Source organism: Panthera uncia (assembly GCF_023721935.1).
Source record: "Panthera uncia isolate 11264 chromosome C1 unlocalized genomic scaffold, Puncia_PCG_1.0 HiC_scaffold_3, whole genome shotgun sequence".
Classification (NCBI taxonomy): Eukaryota; Metazoa; Chordata; class Mammalia; order Carnivora; family Felidae; genus Panthera; species Panthera uncia.
The window spans coordinates 19,194,564-19,215,619 of NW_026057584.1; the positions used below are offsets into that span (position 1 = coordinate 19,194,564).

Here is a 21,056-nt window from a genome sequence, read left to right on the forward strand (position 1 = left end):
CTTTGGGCCCCAGGCAGGGGCGGAGGCCTGCTGCACGAGGAGACTGTGGGGCTGCAATCCCAGCTTCCTGTGTCTCCTCAGCCTGAGGTCGCAGTTTCCAGTTTCCGTGGCAACCAGGACCCTCCCTTTTCCAGGCTGTAGGGGAGTCACTGAGGCCGAGATTGTCCAGACAGCCAGACTTCCAGCCCTTTCATCTTTCCCAGAAATGGCTGTTTGAAAAATGCGTTTGTGGAGGGGAGGGGGGGGGGGGGGGGGGGGGGAGGGGCGGGGTGGGGGGAGGCTTGGGGAGGAGGGCCAGTGTCTCAGGACACCAGAGCCCAGCTCCCCCTCTGAGTGACCGCTTTTCCAAGGCACCACACCTCAGGCCACTTTGGGGGACCGTCTTTCCCAACCCTGGATGGGAGAAGGGGGAAGATGACCCCTCACTGCCGGGGCAGGAACAGGGCAGGAGAGGAGGCACCCTCGCAGCTGGCTCTGGAGATGTCCCAAGGCTCCGCCTTTCCTCTCGCCCTGGATAACTCAGCCTCACCCGGTGGGGTCTCCAAGCCTTCCACCAGCCTCCTCCTCCTCGGTCTCACGTCCTCATCACCTCGACCCTCCTCCCCTGACAGTGCTGGGACTGATGCCCGCCGTGGGCGCCGGTGGAGGTGGCGGGTGGTAGCGATGAGAGGGATGGTGTGGTGCGGGCGACGGGTGGCCTCCCCGCCGCGGGGGGGAGGGCTGGGATGGGGTGGGGGCTGTCACTTGCTCTTGTGCAGGTCCTTCAGCCGGCGGAGCTTCTCCAGGAGCTCGGCCCGGGAGTAGCTGTCGTCCCCAGTGGGGCCCGGGCCTGGCCCCAGGGCCTCCTGCAGCACCAGGCAGTGGGTCCTCAGGAATGGGTTGTAGGAGCGCTCTTCTCCCAGGGTGGACGGGCACTGTGGGACGAGAGGCACCAGGTTGAGCGGAGAGAATCTGGAAAATAGACCCAGTCAGGGAAGCCTCCCCACCCCCTACCCTGTCTCAGGGTCCAGGAGGCCTCGCTTGAAGGCCTGTGAACGGAGCCCCCCCCTCCCCCGTCAGAGCTCTGGGGAGGGGCCTGCAGGCCCCAGCTCAGCAGAGAGGGGCTCCTGCTGGGGAGTGCCCTCGGGCCCCTCCTGGACCCAAGCCCCCACCGTGCTCTTGCGCTCCATCCGCTGCCTCTGCACCCACTGCATCTTCCTCTCCCGGGCCAGGTTCTCGGGCTCGACCACACCCGCAAAGCCCAGGTTCTCCTCCGCATACTCGTGACCTGAGGACCACCACGGGGGCAGAGAGCAGGACACACAGAGATTGGTGGTGGGGTCAGAGGATGTCCTCCCTACCCACTGGCCTCTGGGTACCTGACAACCAGGGGGAGGCGTGGCCCTTCCAGGAAAGCCCCAGCCACACGGAGCTGCTTCTCTGAATGTGGGCACAGGTCAGCCATGAGTGAAGGGGCAGAAGCAGTTCAGGGGGGAAAACCACCAGACCTGGAGCCGGGGGACCTGCATCCTAGCCCTGACTCTGCCCCTGCCCAGCTGTGCAACCTCAGCCAAATCGTGGCACCTCTCTGAGTCACAATTTTCTCATTTGGCAAGTGGAGAAAACAAACTATAATGCTACTAGAACACAGATGTGTCCCCGGTGCCTAGAACAGAGCCTGGCACATGTTAGGTGTTCAATAAAGCACTTGTCAAATGAATGGATGGATAAATATATGGTTTGAGGATTAATTGACATATTAGTGATGCATTTTAGAAACTATGGATATCCGATGTGTGTGCGTGTGGTGTGTGTGTGTGTGTGTGTAGGGACATGCGGTGTCTGTATAGATGGACAAATGGACACTCAACGTACATGCATGGGGAGTATAGATCTGGATGCGTGCAGAGTAGATTCACTGACTTCTCTGATAAGCAAAGGCTATTTTCTGTTCTAGGCTCTAGCTATAAAATATCAGCCATGTCTCTGAGATGCACCAGGGCCTACAGGGCTCCCAGGAGGCAGAGGGCTGGCTGTCAGGGGCAGTTAGTGTGAGAAGCAGAGGCATTCAGAGCCAGTGCTCCAAAATGAAGGGCGCTCTGCCCTGACTGCTAGAATTGGCTCCCCGGAGCCATCAGAGGTGGAGTTGCGTCACCTCCGGGCCCGAAGCTGGGTGGGCTGGGACTCTAGGGGGAGTGAGGGAGGAGTGGAGGGGCACCTCACCGGGCCACAGCAGAGTGTCATCCCCCAGACCCAGCACCGTGTCCAGGGAGCTCAGCATGGTCTCTGCAGTGCCCTCAAAGGTCCGTCCTGGTGAGGGTCGGCGGGTATGTTACAAGATACAAGGAGAACACAGCTTGGCGTAAGTAAGAGGGGTGGGGACCAGCTTGCAGAGCTGGGACTGGCCAGCAGCCCTAGCCTTGCCCCTGCCATACCCACTCCCCCAGGCTTCCGTGCCGTCCTTCCCACTGGATGCTGAGCCCACATATTCACTCCCCAACCAGACCTGTTTGAAGCCTCTGTTGCATATACTGACATGTGGGTGGGGAGGGGGTACAGAACCTTCAGGCTGAGTTCTAAGGACCCCAAGCACAGCTGGTGTGGGGTTGCTCTTTTCCACGGAGCACTTTTTTCTTTGTCAGTGCTGCCCTTTGAGACTCCGTGCAGCCTGGGACTGTGGTCCTCCCCCACCCATGGTTTACCCTCTCATTTGGAGGTTCTCCACTTTTTGTAACCAGTCTCTCCAGTGACTGTATCAGAGAACTAGGCTTCACGGTGGAAACAAATACCCTGTGAGGTCTGTACTCAGTTACCGGTGTTGTCTCATTCTGTCCATCCCCTGTGGGAAGTTGTGAAGGTATTAAAAAAAGGGGGGGGGGCTAATACAGATGGGAGTAACTGTCAAGGCAATATCTGTGCTAAAACCAAAGTTTTAATGCACTGCATGGGACTGTGGCTGTCCTTGGGTCCCTGTCCTGACCTCTCCCCCTCCTTTCTGGCCCCTTCTCCTGCTTCCCTTTTGGGGGAACTCACCACAGCCAGAGAGGAAGAGCAGGTCCCCTGAGAAGAGGCAGGAGGGACCCTTGTAGGGCTCCCCATCCAGCAGGTAGACCAGATGGCCTTGCGTGTGGCCAGGGGTGGCCAGGGCCCGGATCTGGAGCCGTCCCACGCTAACTACATCTTGATGACACAGGGGACTGAGAAGCAAGGCAATAGCAGAGAGAAGGTACTAGAGCTTGGGATGTGCTGCTCCTTGTCCCACCCTAAGCCCAAGGAGCTTCCACACCAAAGAGGGAAGGCACCCACGATGCCCAGGGCTTCAGATCCAAACCCTCGCCTCTTCCTCTTTTGGGGACCGTGGCTGGATGAGTTGGGGGGTGGGTAGTGCCAGTCTTCAGATGGGCTCTGATCTGCCCTCTAAGGGTCAGGAAGGGCATCAGCAAAGACCCAACTGCTGGCAATCCTGCGATCCTCGACTGAAGGGTGGGGTGCGGGAAAGGGCCCACGAAAGGACCATCCACCCTGGGGTCAGGGACTTACTGGGTGAGGTAGGGGATGCCATCCTGAGGGCTCCCATACACCCGACAGTCCTGGTGCCGCCGGCTGAGGTCACGGTTCCCTCCACTGTGGTCCCTGTGGGATGGCAGAGACAGGCAGGGACTCTGAGGGGCAATGGTACTAGGCCTCCTTGCCTTCCTCTTTCCAGATCTCCAGGCCTTTGGGCACTGAGCCCCAGGCTTCTGAAGTGAGCCAAGCTGTCCACACCTCTAGGCCTTTGCTCAAGCTGTTCCCCTGCTCAGAAGGTCATCCCCGCGACTTGCCACCCCTCCCTTCTGTCACCCAGCCAATGCCAACCGATCTTTCTGGCCTCTCTCAGCTCCAGGGTCATCAGCCTCTAGTCTCTCCAAGTGGACCTGGTCACACTTCACCAAGTGCCCCCCACCTCCTGCACCTTGTGCCAAGTGCCACCTAAATGTTTGTCATCATTGTACACTGTCATGCGGGGCTGTCTCCCCCACTGGACTATAATCTCCTTGAGGAAAGAACTCACGAGGTCTGCCCACGTCCCAAGCACAGCAGACATCTACTACATGCCCACGGAATGAGAGATAAATGCCTGCCCTGCCCTCCTCTAGGGCTTTAGGAGTCTGATAAGTGCAGGGTGGGAGACCCGCCCCTTCCCTCCTTCTCTGCTGATGCCCTGGTGGCTTTAGGAAGAAGGTGGGTCCCCGCTCATCCTGACTCCCGGCCCCCCAGCCCAGCCTGTCCTCCCTAGGTCCAGTCCCAACAAGCCCGCCGGGGCCAGGGTCGGCCAGGGAAGGTCATCCATACCCAGATGCCACCCCAGTCCCTTACCAGTGCTTGTGAGTGCAGAGGATGGCAACCAAATCAACGCCCTCCTTTTCAATGGAAGCCTGGGGGAGAGAGAGGAGGTACTGAGACTGAGGAGTGGTGTGCAGAGAGGGACAGGGGTGCAGGTGCTGGCTGCAGAGGGGGCAGCAGGGAGGATGAGGGACAGGGAGGTGATGGAGCTAGAGGATGAGAGGATGAGAGGAGCTAGAGGATGAGAGAGCTAGAGGATGGAGCTAGGGGGGAGGGGGGAAGCTGAGACTGAGCAAGGGCAATGGGGGGAGGGTGGGGAGGTGGAGACCCGAGGTGCGTAAACACACAGATAGAGCCACATACAGCGAAATCAGAAATGGGAAGGAAAGATGGAGAGATCCAGAGACTGACAGACACAGATGAGGAGAGAAGAAAGACGGTCAGAAAGGGGCCACAGAGAGTGAGAGACAGAAGAAACCTCAGACCATGGTCCTGAGTCAGCATCCCTCTCCCTGTGGCTCAGATCCCCCACAGCTGTCCTCCCCCCATCCCAGCCATGCCCTGGACACTGGCCCTTAACCCCGCTGTGGTTGTGGGGGTCTATGTGTGAGGGCATGTGCAAGGGGACACATTCCACTGGCAGAGGGATCAGGGTCAGCCCCTCTCTGGTGACACCAGGTACCCCTGCCCCCCCCCCTCCCCTCACCTGTACAGCCTGAGGGTCAGAGGGGTCCACAACCACAGCCAGCCGGGCCTGGGTGTCGATGATGAGGTAGCTGTAGTTGTCTGAGAGGACGGGGATGGGAAGCACCTTCACTCCTGGGGGACAGAGATGGGCTGTGGACAGGGTGACGCGTAGGGAGCCCAGCAGCCAGGGGCGTGTGATGGGGCATAGGCAGGGAGGGTGGGTGGGCACAGCCTGGGGCGAAGGTGGCCCCGGGGCAGCCAGAGCTCACCGTTGAAGAGGCGGGGCTGGGTTCTAGAGTGGCCTTTGGGGTAGCGATTCCGAGCCCTGCGCAGCTGCTGGCGGTAGAAGAGGTACCCGAGCCAGGTGCGGGTGTACAGGCTGTACCTGCGGGGCGGGATGTCTGTGCTCAGCCCCGCCCCTGCACGTGGGCGTGGGGCCCTCGGAGATGCCCAGGTCCCACGTGTCCACTCCCTTGGCCACGCCCCCCCCCGTCAGCGCACCGCTACCATTATCGTGTGCCTACTGTTTGCCCTGCTCAGTACACTGCCGTGATGGACACACCCCGAGCCCCAGGCCCATCAGGGGCGATGTGAGCTGAGGGATTCACAGAGGGGACTCAGAGGGGACTCAGAGGGGAGGGGGTTATTCCACGAGAAGGGTGGACGCGTTAGGAAGCTGAAATGAGGTGTAAAAAGTGTTTCCGGAGAGCAGTGGTGCATCACAATCATGCCTGGGAGTTAAAACAGATTCTTTGCCCCATCCCCAGCTTCAGCAGGTCTGGGGCGGGGCCTGGGAATTTGCATTTCTAACGAGCTCCAGGTGATGCTTGTTGCTGCTGGTCCAATGGTCCAGGGACCAAACTTTGAGAGCCACTGGGGTAGAGGAAACAACAGGCCAGGCCCAGAGGCGGCAGACAGCAGCGCGCTCTCCTTTGCGGAACTATAGAAAGTTCTGTCTGGCTGTCTGGTGGAGGAAGCAGGGAGAGGTAGGCTGGACGGTCTGACCACACTCCCTCCCCCCTCCCGCCACGATTTCAGGCCATCCCACGCGCTGCACAGAGAAAGGAAAAGGCGACAAGTCAGCACAAACAACAGAGGGGACTTGTGAGTGACAGAGGCCTCCAAACACAGGAAACGGGCAGGCAGGGCAAGCTTCACGGGCGTGTGACCAGTGCGGTCACCTAAGGCCCCTGAGCTCGGCTTAGCGCTCCGTGGTCACCATCTTGAAGCTCTTCATGATTTTTTCTTAGAACTTGTGTCCTGCAAGTGAAGCCTGACAAGGGAACAGGCGGTGGGTGGAGGAGATGACAGAGCACGTGTGCGCTCTGTCCCGACTGCCCCGCACCCATACCGCGTGCGCAGTGCCCACAGCCGGGGCTTCTGGTGCATCCGTCATGGTGGGCATTCGGACTCTAAGTGGTTACAAGGTGAGTACACACCTATGACTAAGGGGCACACCGGCTGCCCGAGAGGCCACACCTTAGCCCAAACCAGAATTGGCTTTAAATGCAGAAGGAAGTTAGTGGCATTCTAAGAAACACCAATGACCAAGAAACCCTGTCCATCCTTTCTCACTCGTGTTATTACCCTGTATGATCCGATCACTTACGCTGTAAAAGATGCTACAGAGGGAAAAGGAAAGAGGGTAACCTATCTGTCCCATCTTTTCTGTCCTCCCTCGCTCCTGAGTGAGCTGAAGGCCGCCAGAGCTGGCAGAATGCGTGTGTGTCAAAAGGGATAGAAACAGGTAACTTCGTTTTGTGCGGCATTTTCCACTGCTCAGGTAAGAACAAAACACATTATCTGCGTACACGCTAAGAAATGTGAATTACGTAGTTTCAATGATTTCATATGTGACTTGAATGTCATTGAAGACTAAGGCAAAAGGCAAAATTCATGTTAATGACTCAGATTTTTAATTTTTCTTTACTTAGAATGACATTAAGTAGCAAACTAAAAATATGAGGACAGGTCAAAAGAGAAATTGTAGAAGAAAGGAAAAGCTTATTATATTTTAGTACCTTTCATGGCACCTTTTTCCTGCTCTTTGAACAAAAGGCCCCAAATTCCATTTTACATCAGGCCCTGCAAATAATGTGAGCAGCCCAGCTGGCTCAGATCGAGCCACCTGGAGCTGTCCCACATGCTGGCCTCTCTGAAGGGAAAATGGAAGTAGGCTGGGGTGGTCGGGTGCGGGGGGGGGGGGGGGGGGCTTCCAAAAGCCTCTGTGCCAATGTTTAGGGTTGTACAGCAAGTCAGAAGAGGGGCAGAGATTCTGGCTGATTAAGCCTGGGACAGAGAGTTCGAGGTACAGGGTGGGGGGTCGATAATGCACCCTAAATCTCTACAGAGATTTGCTGTGTTTCTGTTGGGGTGGTGGGGGCAGGGGCAGCCGCTCTTCAGGCCCCCCTTTGGGAAGAGCTGGCTGATTTGCATACACGTGCTTCAAAAACCAAGCAGGTTTCCTCGATTTTGCCAGAGTTTGATCATTGCGATCCCTGCTCTGGGTACCCACACACGTGTGCAGGTTGGGATTTGGATACACCACGGGAGGGTCTGGCCATGCTTTCTGTGTCTGGATGTGCAGTTTTCATAGGCCCCCCTCCGTTGTGCTTTCAAATCAGCTCCAGCCGCCTCACACTTTTATGCATTTAACCATGTTTAGTGAGGCCTTTGCTCTTAGCCTGCTTTGGGCGCACAGTGAGTAAGGCAGAGTCACCGCCCTCTAGCAGCTTATATTCTAGTGGGACAGACAGGAGAATAAAGACATGTCAAGTCAAAGTGACAAAATAAAACCGGGCAACAGAACAGAGAATGATGACATCAAGGGAAGGCCTCTCTGGAGGGTAACGTTTCCAAGAAGTGAGGGAGCATGCTGTGTCAGAATGTGGGGAAGGCTCACCCAGAACTGGACAGACCGAAAGTGTAAAAGTCCCCAGAGGGAGGAAGGGAGCCAGCTGGCAGGGGCTGCTGATTCTCTGTGCCTCTGAGAGAGGATTGGTTGGGACAACGTAAATAGAAAAAGAATGTCAGTGAGACAACTGGAAAGATTTCAGTAAGGTCTGGAGGGTAGTTAAAGAGTTTCTATGGGTGTCAATTTCTTGGTTCCGCTAATTGTCTGTGGTTATGGAAGACGTCACATTCAGGGGAGCAGGGTGAGAGGTGTATAGGAATCCCGTGAGCTATTTTTGCAAGTCTGAAATTATTTCAAAGTGAAAACTTACAAAATAATAAATCAGGGAATAAAATCACCCTTTCCTCTGTGCCCCGACACCACCTCGCATCTGTGCTTGGAGTCCTGTTCCTGACTTCATTTCTTCCTACTAAGGCTTATGGAAAGCGTGGGGGCCCTGGGTTCCAGTCATGGCTTGGCTCCCCCAGCCCGGTGTCCTTGGGCAAGTTATTGGTCTCTTAGATTGGGCTCCTCATCTATAAAGTGGTGATACCATGACTTATTTAGTTCTGCGGGCCTGCGTGAAAATTCAGTGACATAAGACAAGATAACAAATGTTAACAGTCAGTTGAGGGCCTGGTGGGGGGAAGGCTCAGCAACTGTCGCTTCCTTCCCGAATTCAGCCGGGCACCCCTCACAGCTGTTAGAACGTGGTTGTCCACATTTGGGAGGGACCTGATAAATGTTCCCTTGTCTTCCTTATTGGATGCTTATTATATGTGCTTGATTTCCCAGCGAAGGTCAAGATCCACAAAGGGAGGGACTGTGCCCTGAGAGGCTGCCGTGAACAAGGCCGCTTTCTTTCATTTACTCTTTTCAGCAACTATTTCCTGCACGTGCTGGACATGGTGCAGACAGCGGAGAGCAAGGCAGGGCCCTGCCAACATAGAGAGGGGAGTGGCCAACTGACACCAACCCAGGAAACAAATCAATCGCAAGCAAGCGAGCTAACTGCAGCTGGTGGTGGAAGAGGGCAGCAGAGGGGAGCCCGTCTTACTGGAGACAGGGTGCTCAGGGAAGGCCTGTCTCTTCTCTGAGGGTCACAAATGAGCTGGGAATGGAAATCAGAGAGGGAGTGCGGACTGTCTGGGCGATGCAGCAGCACTAAGGCCCTGAAGCAAGCAGGAGTGGGGCATGTTCTGGGAGTTGCCAGGAGGTCTCCGGAGTCTCTAGGCAGGGCCAGAGGGATGGAGAGTGCCAGGGGAGGGGTCAGAGGGGTGGGCAGGGCCAGGCAGTGGAAGGGGGCAGGAAACTGCTGGTGGTTTTTATTTTTTTTAATGTTTATTTATTTATTTTGAGAGACAGTGAGTGGGGAGAGGGGCAGAGAGAGAGGGAGACAGAATCCCAAACCGGGGGGGGGGGGGGGGGGGGGGGGAGGGCTCTGCACCATCAGCAGGGAGGCCTATGCAGAGCTCGAACCCACAAACTGTGAGATCATGACCTGAACCGAAATCAAGAGTTGGACGCTTAACCGATTGAGCCACCCAGGTACCCCAATTGCTGGTGGTTCTTAAAGCGGGGAGGCACACGCTCTGACTTCCCTTTCTGGGAGCTTGCCGGCCTGCAGTGTTGGAGGGAGCCGTTTAAGGGAGCAGGGTGGAGGAGTGGGGAGATGGAGAAAGTTGGGAATGGACGCCAGGCCTGAGATCTGTGCCCTGCTTGGCTGTGGGAGAGAGGGACAAGGTGGCCCTTATGGGCCTGAGTCTAGATCACTGTCCAGAGCAGGGGAAGGACCTGGGGTGGGGGCAAGGACCTAGTGACTGCTGGGATCCTGTCCTCAGGCCTGCTCTTCCCCTGACAGTGACCCCCACGTGACTCTCTCCAGTCCCAGAGCTGTGGCTTCTTCTTCATCTGCCTCCTGTGCTGGCTGGGTGTCATGATCACTGGGGTCCGAAACCATGCTCATCAGCCCCTCCCACCATGTCTTCTCTCTCTGGGAAAGGCCCCGTCATCCTCCCAGTGGCACAGCTTAGGCCACCATTTCACCCTGTCCCTGCCACATGCTACCAAAACAGAACCCTCTCAGTTTTGCTCCCCCCAACCCCAAGACGGGCTGCCCCGGGGAAGAGGCCCCAGAAGCTCTTCACGAGGTCTCTACGAAAGCCTCCTTTCCTCAGCTCTCTGCCTCTGAACCAAACCGTAAACCACTGGAAAAATGTAAGTTCCTAAAACGCCACCTTTGAATGAGTCCTGCTCCTGCTCAAAAGCCTTCGCTGGCTCCCCACTGGTGACAGGAGAGTGTCACCACACGATCATCCAGAGCACCAGGTCTCACTCAACGTGCACAAAGCTCAAACACACAGCATTAAACTAACAGGCAAACTGTAGGGAAAACAGACAATCTGACAATAGTTATTAAAAATGCCGAAGCACACCAAACCATTATCTGTACTGTTTGGGGATACAGATGTATGTAGTCAGAGAATAAAGGCATCTGAGCGTATGGTCAACGTGCAGGTTAGCAGGCTTCCTTCGGAGGCAGGAAGGAAGTAGGCTGCGGGGGTGGCCACAGGGACTTCACAGTGTCAGTAATATTTTGTTCCTTAAGCTGGGCGGTGGGGGTGGAGGTTGTTATATTATCCATCTTCTTTTGAATGCCTGAAATAACTCATTAAATTTTCAAGCTACCTTCCTGCCTCAGCTCCTGCAGGTCTCTGGCCTCGAATACCCTCCAGGCCTTCTCCTCTTACTGGAATCCTAAGTATCCTTCAGGACTCTGCTCAAACCCACCCTGATTACCCCAGCAGAAAGCCACTTTCCTCTGCTCCATCTAGAACATTCAGCTTCACCCCCCATCACCCCACCCCCACCCCTGGGGGTGGCAGGAGCTGAGCCCCTCAGTGGCAGGGACCTTATCGACTTCTATCCGGTGTCTAATCAGTGAGTGCCATGCATGGGGGAGGCAGACTTGGCTGGTGACCCAGCCTGCTCCTCGTGGCTCCTCCAGACCCCTCTGGGAGGCCCCCTGCACTAGTAGAGCACAGAACTGGCACTCAGAAAATGCTGGCTGAATGCCCAGGAAAGGCTGGGGCGGGGGGGGGGGGGGGGCAAACATCCAGGTGTTAAAGTGACTGGAATGGAAGGTGTTCCTTCAGGTCAGTGGGCCCCAGGCCTGGCTGTGGACCCTGTGAAGCCCAGTGGGGGCTTGTGGGGCCCAAGTTTCAACCACCTCTGCCCCCCCCCCCCGCCCCCCCCCCCCCCTCACAACCCCCCCCCCCCCGCCTGCTGCACCCACGCACCTGGCCAAGCAAGGTGCTCTGAGAAGCAGGTCACTAGACTCAAAGACATGGGTGGGCTGTGTTACAAGGCACAAAATCCCAGCTGCCCAGACCCTGGGGTCTGGACCCAGGGCCCCTGAATGGAGGAGCTGGAGGAAGCACTGGATGGGGGTCTGCACAGGCAGTTAACTATTGTCAGATCATCTGTTTTCCTCACAGTGTGTCTGTCAGTTTAACTATGTGTGTTTGAGCTCTGGAGCTCACTGGTCCATTCTTCCCCAACGTCACCTCAGGGCAGCCCAGGCTGAGCGAGGTGCCTCCCATCAATCGCCTCCAGTCGGCCTCCAAGTGACCTGGAGGCAGCTGCTACCAATCTTCCATTTCATAGACAGGGACACTGAAGCCCGGAAAGGTGGGGAGGGGGCCGCCCATGATCACACCAAGGCCAGCGGTGGGGCACAGATTCATCCCCGGCAGCCTGATCCTGGAGTACACACCCTTGACTGCTAGAATCCGCACCCCCCCCCCCAAACCCAAATCAGGGGGAAGAATGACATGAGTGGGCCTGAACTATTTTGGGGCAGACCCAACGCCTCTGAGGGCTTCTGCTGACAAAAAATGCCATGTTGGGGTCACTTTCAGTGACCCAGACACACAACCCAGGATCTGGCCACTGGAACCTCTTGGATCCCTGGTTTTAGCATTTTTGAGACTCAGACTTGGGCCGAACTTATTACATGTGTGGCATTTTACCGATGAATGCAGAGGGTCCGAGACCCCATAGGCCTCAGGGTAAGACACCCTAAACTGGAGAATCCTGAAGGCCCCTTTCAAATCTTGACTGATTCCCAATCCTGGATGTATGACTGGGTTGATGGTTCCATGGGTAGCATCATGCACCAGATGCAGAAGAGTGGGAAGGCAGAACAGACCCTGGCCAGGAAATGTGAAGCACTTACTGGGAAGAACCAGTCCTATCTCCTAGCCTCCCACCTAGCCGGAAGTCACTGCCCCATATAATGGGCCCCTACAGCTTCCTTTCTTCTGTTGCCAGAGGCAAGAAGCAGGAACTCACTCCCCAAGCCTCAGTTTCCTTCTCAGTGAAACCGGGTGCTCCTCCTCCTTGAAAGAGCAGCTCAGCCCCGAAAGGTCACATGATGTCACATGATTTACAAGATGATGTAGACACCCCAGGGCCAATGTGGGATTCAAATTCTCTGCCATGGGGTTCCCAGGCATTGTCAGGAAGCTGGGATGTATGCGTGCCTGGGGCAGCTGCATCAGAGTGATCTGGGGTTGCTGGTTAAACAAGAAGATTCTTACCTTTTCCTCTTCTGCCTGCACCCCCACCCCCACCCCCACCCAGATTCTCATCCAGCAGTTCTGGGGCCCAGAACTACTCACTGTCACCTCACCAAAAAGAAAAGAAAGTTCCTGGGGCGCCTGGGTGGCTCAGTCGGTTGGGCGTCCGACTTCAGCTCAGGTTTCGATCTCACGGTCCGTGATTTCGAGCCCCACGTCGGGCCGGGCCGTCGGGCTCTGGGCTGATGGCTCAGAGCCTGGAGCCTGCTTTGGATTCTGTGTCTCCCTCTCTCTCTGCTCTCCCCCATTCATGCTCTGTCTCTCTCTGTCTCAAAAATAAATAAACGTAAAAAAAAAAAAAATTTAAAAAAAAAGAAAAGAAAGTTCCTTAATTGGTCCTCTGGGACTTAGAAAAACCGCTGTGCAGATTGGGGAGGGGGGAGGGGGAAGGGGGAGAGGGGAGAGGGGGACAGCCTGCCTCAGGTGATTCCCTGCAGTTGCCCTGAGGGGTCAGGGGGGTCAGGGCTGGGACACAGCAACAGCCACCCCAGTGAGGGCTCACTGGCACACCTTTCACTCCCAGCCGCACTGAACAGAGTGTGGCTTCTCTGGCTTCTGAGTCTGCACTTCCAGCCCCTTGGGAGGCCCCATGGGGCCTCAGCTGGGGACTGAGACACAACCCCTTCCCCCCCCTCCCTCAGACACCCAGGGAGAACACACAATGGAGTTCTTCTTCCCCTCCTCCCTCGGGCAGTCTCCCTATCCCTGGCGAGAGAGGCCTGAGGGCTCTCGTTAGCTCTCCCATCTAGCCTGGGCCCCAGACTCCACTGGGACCCGATGGGCAAGCCCAGGTGGCTGAGGCCTCTGGTCAAGAGGTCCTTTGGGCATCTGCCCTCCGATCCCCCAGGACCCAGCTTGCCCCAGGCTTTGCGTCTGACCTGACGCTCTTTATGAAACCAAACCCAGAAACGCTGTCTGAGGGCCGAGGGGCCTGGAAGGCGACCAGGGCACAGAGCTGTGCTGGAACAGGCCCTTAGGAACAGAAAGAGGCTCAATGTTTTACGCTTTCTCAAAACTGAGGAAACTGAAGTTAATGAGACAGCTAAAATGGCCCTAGAGAGTGAGTTTCCTGAAGCTGCCAGCATGCCTGGTGGGGGGGGGGGGGGGGGGGGGGGGGGGGGGAGAGTTCTCCATGCCCAGGAGAGGGGCAGTACCTGCACGTGGTCAAAACAGGCCTGCCCTGGGGTGCCTGGGTGGCTAGTCAGTTAAGCGTTTGACGGGCTCAGGTCGTGATCTCACAGTTTACGGGTTCGAGCCCCGCATCGGGCTCTGTGCTGACAGCTCAGAGCCTGGAGCCTGCTTTGGATTCTGTCTCTCTCTCTCTCTCTCTCTCTCTGCCTTTCCCCACCTTGTGCACTCTCTCTTTCAATAATAAATACATAAACTTAAAAAAACAAACAAACAATGGGGCGCCTGGGTGGCTCAGTCGGTTAAGCGTCCGACTTCAGCTCAGGTCACGATCTCGCGGTCCACGAGTTCGAGCCCCGCATCGGGCTCTGGGCTGATGGCTCAGAGCCTGGAGCTTGCTTCTGATTCTGTGTCTCCCTCTCTCTCTGCCCCTCCCCCATTCATGCTGTGTCTCTGTCTCAAAAATAAATAAACGTTAAAAAAAATTTAAAACAAACAAACAAACAAACAAAAAACAAGCCTGCCTGGGAGACCACGGGGCCTATCTCCAGTCTCTATGCCTGTCCCGGGTTGGGCTTCTGCAGCCTTCACAGCCCTCTCAGGACTCCATCCATCCCCCCCAGAGGGAGGAGAAGTCACTGCTGAGGGCTCTCAGGGAGGACCAGAGGCACAGCCATTGCTGGAGGCCTCTTGGCCATGTCTCCCTGCCTATAATCCCTGCCAAGAACCCTGGGTTTTGTGTGATTTGGATTCTGGTCTGTTTCAGCTTTCCCCTGGTGGATGAGGGAGACCTCATCCCAATGCCAGGCCCTCTTGATTCAGTCCTGCTCCCTGGGCTTGGAGTCCAGTGGGGGAATCAGATCTGGGAACACCTAATGCAAGAACAAGCAAGAGTGTGTAATGAAAGCTCTAAGGGGGATGCCAGTGCCAAGGATCACGACAGAGGCAGAGATGAATTTTGACTGGGGAGCAAGGGCAGGCTTCATGGAAAAGATGGCACCGGGGCCAAGCTTTTCATTCATTCCAAAAACTTGTAACAAGGGCCACCTCTGTGCCAGGCACTGTTCTGGGAGCTGAGATACAGGAGTGAAAGGAGATTCTTCCCTCGTGTGGCTCATATTCTGGTTGGGGGAGAAAACCAATAAACATATAGACATGTCAATATATAGGATGTCATATGGTGATACGTACTATGGAGAACAATAAAGCAGGGCAGAGGGGATAGAGTACAGGGGTGTGAGTGCTGCTATTTTTACAGGGGGTGGTCAGGGCAGGACTCCCCAGTAAGGTGAAGTTTGGGCAGAGAGCTGAAGGGAGTGGGGCAGCAAACCATGTGGCCATCAGGGGGAAGAAGGTTCTAGTGAGAGAGAACAGCAGTGGCAGGGCACAGAGGTAACCCTGTCTTGGAATGTTCCGGGAAGAGTGAAGTGGCCGACTGGGCAGAATGAGCAAGGTGAACAGCATACCAGGTGAGGTGGGGGATGGGCTGCTCTCAGAGGGCCTTTAAGCCATTCTGGAGGGATCTGAGCAGAGAAGCGGCACATTTCTAACGTAAATCTTAACGGTTTTGTCCCATTTGCTGTGCTGAGAATACTTTGGGGGTACAGATGCCAAAGGAAGGAGTCAATTGAGGAGGCCTGGGAAGAGACTGTGGGTTGGCCCAGGGTGTTAACAGTGGAAGTGGGGATAAGTGTTTTCAGAGTTTGGATATATTTTTTCTTTTATTTTTTTTTAAGCTAAACTCTACACTCAACATGGGGCTTGAACTCAAGACCCCAAGATCAAGAGTCATATGCTCTACTGACAGAGCCAGCCAGGCACCCCTGGGTACATTTTAACGGTGAGCTTTGAGGATGCAACAAAACTCGACAGGTAGAGATGCAGGGAGGAAGGAAGGTCTGACAGGCCCAGACAGAAGTATAGAAAGAGCTCAGGGCTTGGGGAAGATGGCACTGGGCCAGGTGTGGAGGGGGTGTACCAGGGTCCCAAAGGCCTGGGTGAGGGGTGTGGACTCCATTCTGGAGGCATTGTGGCTTGGGGAAGGAAACACTCACTCAGGGCCATGCTTTGGAAACTACCCTGCAGCAAAGAGGCCACTGTGGATGCTGGAGCTGGAGCTCTCCAGGGTCCCAAAGGCCTGCAGAAAGGAAAAGGACCCTCTGCTCCCCTCATGCAGGGGCTGGCCCAGCCCACTGCCTCGACCCCAGCCTTCGTTCAGGTCACAAGCAGGTGGGTCATTTACTCAAGAATTATCAGCCCAGGGGGCGCCTGGGTGGCGCAGTCGGTTAAGCGTCCGACTTCAGCCAGGTCACGATCTCGCGCTCCGTGAGTTCGAGCCCCGCGTCAGACTCTGGGCTGATGGCTCGGAGCCTGGAGCCTGTTTCCGATTCTGTGTCTCCCTCTCTCTCTGCCCCTCCCCCGTTCATGCTCTGTCTCTCTCTGTCCCAAAAATAAATAAAAAAAAAAAAAAAAAAAAAAAAAGAATTATCAGCCCAGGATTCTTGCCACTCCTTGAAATCAAGTCAGTGGACCTTACTGGCCCCAGAGGAGGGCGTTCCTCTTGCAGAAGTGGAGCAAGCAAGGTTTGTCCCAGGGCCAGTTGGTCTTACTTAGGTTGGGAGAGTCAAGAAAGACCCTCTATGCCTAGGAATGAAGAGGGGGTTTGGTCAGGGAGGGTAGAAGGGCTTTGCCACCTAGGACTGTCTAGCCCCAAAGGCTGGCTACCATCTACTTTCTCAGTTCTGTGAGACATTCCCAGCCCTGGATGAGCCCAGCCTTGCTCCCCATTCACCCCTGCCCCCTGAGGCTCTGCTCAGGGCCCCATTCTGCAACACCCCTTCAACTACCACTGAGAAGGCAAAGGGGCAAAAGGGAAACTGAGGCACGAAGTAGGTGGCACACATGGGAGAGTCCCACACCCTTGACCCCAGCCTCCGTAGGCATACCCTGCCACTCCCTGGGGAACTTGTCATGCCCTGTCTCCCGCCCCAGATTGGGTCCCTTTCACATGTTCCTTTCCCCTCTTCCTGGAAAGCAGCAACCAGACTCTGTTCCTATCTGTGATCCCACAATCCCAACCCAGAAGAGTTAGGATTTCAATGAATGAATAAAGGGATGTGGGATTTCCTGAGGGGTGGGTGGACAGGATAGGCTTGGAAAACAGGAGAAGTAAGGAAGAAAGCTCCAGAAAGACCCTAGCTGGTGCCACCTTCGCATCCATTCTCCATGCTACAGAATGAGCGATTGCTAACATTTCCCAAGCACTTACTATGAGCCAGACCTTTTGCACTTAATATGCAAATTTCATTTGATCCTCAAAGGATCCCCACGAAGTAGGTACTATCACCAGGCGCATTTTACAGACGCCAACAACTGAGGCATAGAGAGGCTGAGTTATCTGTCCAGGGCCCCATGGTTACTAAGCAACAAACCTAGGATTCAAAAGCAGATTTGTTGAACCCGCATGCCATGTGCTTCACTGTCTCCCATGCCGTGCAGAGTCTCGAATGTGTGTGTCTATCTCAGGTTAGCCTGGATCTACCCTCCGCGGTACCCAGTCATCCCCATCCCAAGGCAGCTGTGGTTATGTTTGAGGAAACCCCTTTATAAAATTGTCAAACACCAGTGATTACTGTTATTAAGGATAATAATTACTCTCCTCTTAGTATTTCCATCACTTGCTTTCCAGCCCCCAATGGAACCTTCTATTTGTGTTCCTCTCAGCCACACATTTAGGGTGGAGTGTGCCCGTGAACTCTGCCCCTTCCCATCATGGCCTGTCCCGTCACCCCCCCTCCATCCTTCCTGGAGGCAACCCCACAGCAGCAACACCTGCCCATTTCCCCCAGACCATTTCCTGCTAACACCCCCTGTCCCTCCCAGCAGCAAGCGGCCTCTCCCCCAAGGGACTGGACTAATTGTTTCCCAGACCATGGAGGGGCAGGGTCTGGAATTCTGATTCCAGGCACGCCCTTCTGCCCTGCAAATTTTGGGAGGTGATTCCAAGGCAATGGTGAAATCCAGACACAGGAAAGCCCAACAGGAATACTGAATTCCAAAGAAGTTCTCCGAGAATTCCAAGTTTTGGGATTTGGAAACTCCCAGGTCCTAAGTTCTACGAATATCCAAGACCTCAGGATTCTGGGACAGCAATCTTGGGAATTCTTATTTCAGGACTTCTGATTTCCAGTTCTTTGTGGAAACATCTATTTTTCACTTCCTCAGGCTGTTTGTATGACTTCAGCATTACTGATTTTGAAAGCCAGAAGTAAATTTTAAAAATCCTTCCCCAAATAGAGCTGTACAATTCCTAGAAGTTTTGTGGGTCCCAGATATGAAATTATTTAAATGCTTGTAAAGCTCATTATTTTAACACTATTTGCAGAGCAATGGTGACTCGGTTGGAGCATGATCAAGAATGTGACCAATGTTGGGTGCCTGGCTGGCTCAGTGTTAGAGCATGTGACTCTTGATCTTGGGGCTGTGAGTTTGAGCCCCGAGCTCCATGTTGGGTTTAGAGATTACTCAAAAATAAATAAATAAATACATAAATAAATAAATAAATAAATAAAAAGAATACGACCAATGTTTGGGCCATTAGAGATGTGAATGCCCCAAAGGCACCCATGATTCTCTCTCCCCCCATGTTTTTCTGGTTTTCCCCCCACCAGGCCTTTAGATCTCTCCTCCTTAGACTGAGTTTGAGTAGAATCCTAGGGCTGAAGCTTTTTGGAAGACCTGGGGTGGTCTGGGGAGGAGGGATAATCATACAATGTCCTCTCTGAAGCTCAGGAAATTCCCAGGCTTGCACCCTCCCCCAAACCTGGCCAGTGGCCAGGGCTCCCACAGTTCCTGTCCCCATCAGAGCTGCCCTCAAGCTTGAGGTCCTGCCCCCTTGCCCTGCTGGCTGTGGGTACGGATTAGGGGCCCTAAGAAGCCTTCTTGGGGCCCTAGGAAGGCTTCTTGTGGTTTTTTCCCAGGCTCTTAGTGTCTCCGTGGCAGATCAGAGGTGGTTACCGCCCTGGTCTGGCCCAAGAAAGGGTAAAAGTAGGGGGAAGGAAAGAGTGAGGACTCAGGAAAGGGGGTCTGACAGGAAAAAGTCATTGGAGGTCAGTGAACCTTGATAGATCTGAGTGAGTAGAGTCGGGTTTTGGACACGGGCCAGGGTCGGGGAACAGAAGGAAAGAGACAGAGTCCCTACACAGCTGGGACTCTAGCTTGAGACAGAAGCGCTTACACTGTGTGGTGGGGAGCTGGGTGATGGGGAGAAGGACAGGGACACATGGAAGGAGCCCGCCGTTCCCGGTGACACTCTGATGGTCTGAGGCATTCCTTCTGTTCTGCACCTGCCCTCTTTTTCCAGTTCCCTTGTCGCCAGCCCCTCATCTGGCTCTTTTCTTCAGCTGTCCTCTCATGCCTCCTTTCCCTGGCCATCCTAGTCTGCCGCTCCAATCCTTCCCCAACGCATCCCATTTTTCCAGCCCCCCTCAACTCCTTCTCTTCCTCAGTCCCCCTAAATCAGAGGTTTCTCTAGCCCGCCTCTTCGATCGCTCTTCTCTGGCTCTGAATCCCCCAGCCCCCTCCCCACCCGAACCCTCAAGTCCTTCCCCCGGCCCCCGCCTCTCAGTCCCCTTTCCCCCCGCGCCCGCCTTCCCGAGCCCCGCATCCCGCCGGAGCCCGACACTAACCCGATTCGGAAGAGCAGCCGCTTGCTGCGCGCCATGAGCAGGCCGCGGAGGGTCCGCCGCGCTCGGCAGCTGCGGGGGCTCGCGAGCAGGACCAGGACGAGGAGCAGCAGCCCGCAGCCGACGACCCACAGCCACGGCGCGGACCAGCCTGGCCAGGCCATGCTGGGGGCAGGCGCCCGCGGCGGATCGGGGGCGGGCGGGGCGGGGCGTTGCTAGGCGACGGCTCTGCCCTGGCCCCTTGGCAGGGAACCCTTCTGGGATGGGGCCCCGCCCCCTGCACTGCCGGGCTGGGGGGCGTGGGGGGCATTCTGGCCCCGCCCCGCCCGGCGACTCGCGTTCGAACCCGCCCCCTCGCCACCGTCGGCCGGGCGCACGCCCCGAATGCCACCGGGCTGGAGGCGGCCTGGCCCCGCCCCCTCTGGCCGACCGGGAGGCGGGGCCGGTGTGGGCTTCGGACCTGAGCTAATCCGGGTCCAAGATCTCCAGTGGCCTGGGAGGGGACCGAAGCTCGAAGGTCCCCCCGCCCCCCTCCCCCGCCCGGCTTTCCTCCCACCTTCCCCCAACAGGGGACTCTGGGAGAGTCCCTGGAATGGTCCTCTTGGCGGGAAACGTTAGACAAACTTTTTCAGCTGGAAGGAACCTGGAAGATCACTTGGGCCAACTGCCATGCATTCATTTATTCATTCATTCAATTAGCATTCTCTGGCCTCCTATGTGCCAAGCACTATGCTGGACTCTGAGAGTGCAAGGGTCAAAGACACACAGCCTCTACGTTCCCGGAGCCTACAACCTAGAATCTGCCGGCAAGGAAACAAACCAAATAAGCAAATAAATATAATTGCACATGCATTTATTTATGTTTATATACACACACACACATACATACATACACACATACTTGTGTGTGATTACAAAGTGTGCTGTTAGAAAGGGAGTGAGCAGAGGGGGCAATGATATGAAGGACAGAGAGGACCAATTTAGGTGGCAGAGGGCCTCCCTAAGCAGGTGACATGTAAACCATGCCCTGAAGGATAAAAGGTCGCAGAGGCTCAGAGGGTGTGACTCAACCAGGATTATGCAACAATGGGTGGCAGAGACAGGACTAGGACCCTGGTATCCTGCCCCCCCAGCCCAGTGGGATTTCCACATCATTCCCCCCACCCCCTGCCTCCCACTCCCTGCACTGCTGCCTTCCTGATGGGTTCCAGAAGTTGTTGAGGTCGGTGGGAGGGAAGTAGAGGGCAGGCGTGGTGACACCTACAAATTTGGGCAAACCTTCTGGCTCCAGCCCTGGCCCTGGCCCAGAACAAGGGAAGGAAATGCTGTCAACAGTCCAGTAAGCTCTCTGTCCTGCTGGGAGATGGTTGGGGAGGGTAGCAGGAGAGGCAGTGCTCCTGTTTTCTTCCCTGCTGCCTGTGCTCTGGCCTCAGAGGCTAGATAGACTGACCCATGTACTCTCCTTCTCACGGACTCTGATTAGACAGCTGGATCTAAAGGCTGGGGCCCCAGTGTGGAGAGCATGGAAGTGTAGGATCAATACGGACAATGAGTCGGAGGCCTCATCCCCACCCTTGAAAAAAGCCAAGAGATGGGTTGATTTATCCCCAGACTGGAGTGTAATCCCAACGCCTAATCCTGGTTTCATTTAGAAACCCCAGACATGGACTTTCTCTTATGTGGATGCATCTTGAGGAACAGAGCCTATGGCCTGCTCCCTCC

The 21,056-nt window shown here is 55.6% G+C and overlaps 1 protein-coding gene across 1 annotated transcript; it reads right to left on the bottom strand.

Moving 5' to 3' along the window:
• Nucleotides 1–267: 267 nt before the first annotated feature.
• LOC125911191 (probable hydrolase PNKD) lies at nt 268–19,685 on the bottom strand. The gene is made up of 9 exons (XM_049614905.1): nt 19,338–19,685; nt 5,259–5,374; nt 5,009–5,121; nt 4,336–4,394; nt 3,520–3,612; nt 3,013–3,176; nt 2,203–2,289; nt 1,152–1,267; nt 268–914 (listed from the first exon to the last, which is right to left on the bottom strand). Exons 1-9 carry the CDS (start codon nt 19,496–19,498, stop codon nt 741–743), a joined length of 1,083 nt encoding a protein of 360 aa, XP_049470862.1. The 5' UTR covers nt 19,499–19,685; the 3' UTR covers nt 268–740.
• Nucleotides 19,686–21,056: the final 1,371 nt, after the last annotated feature.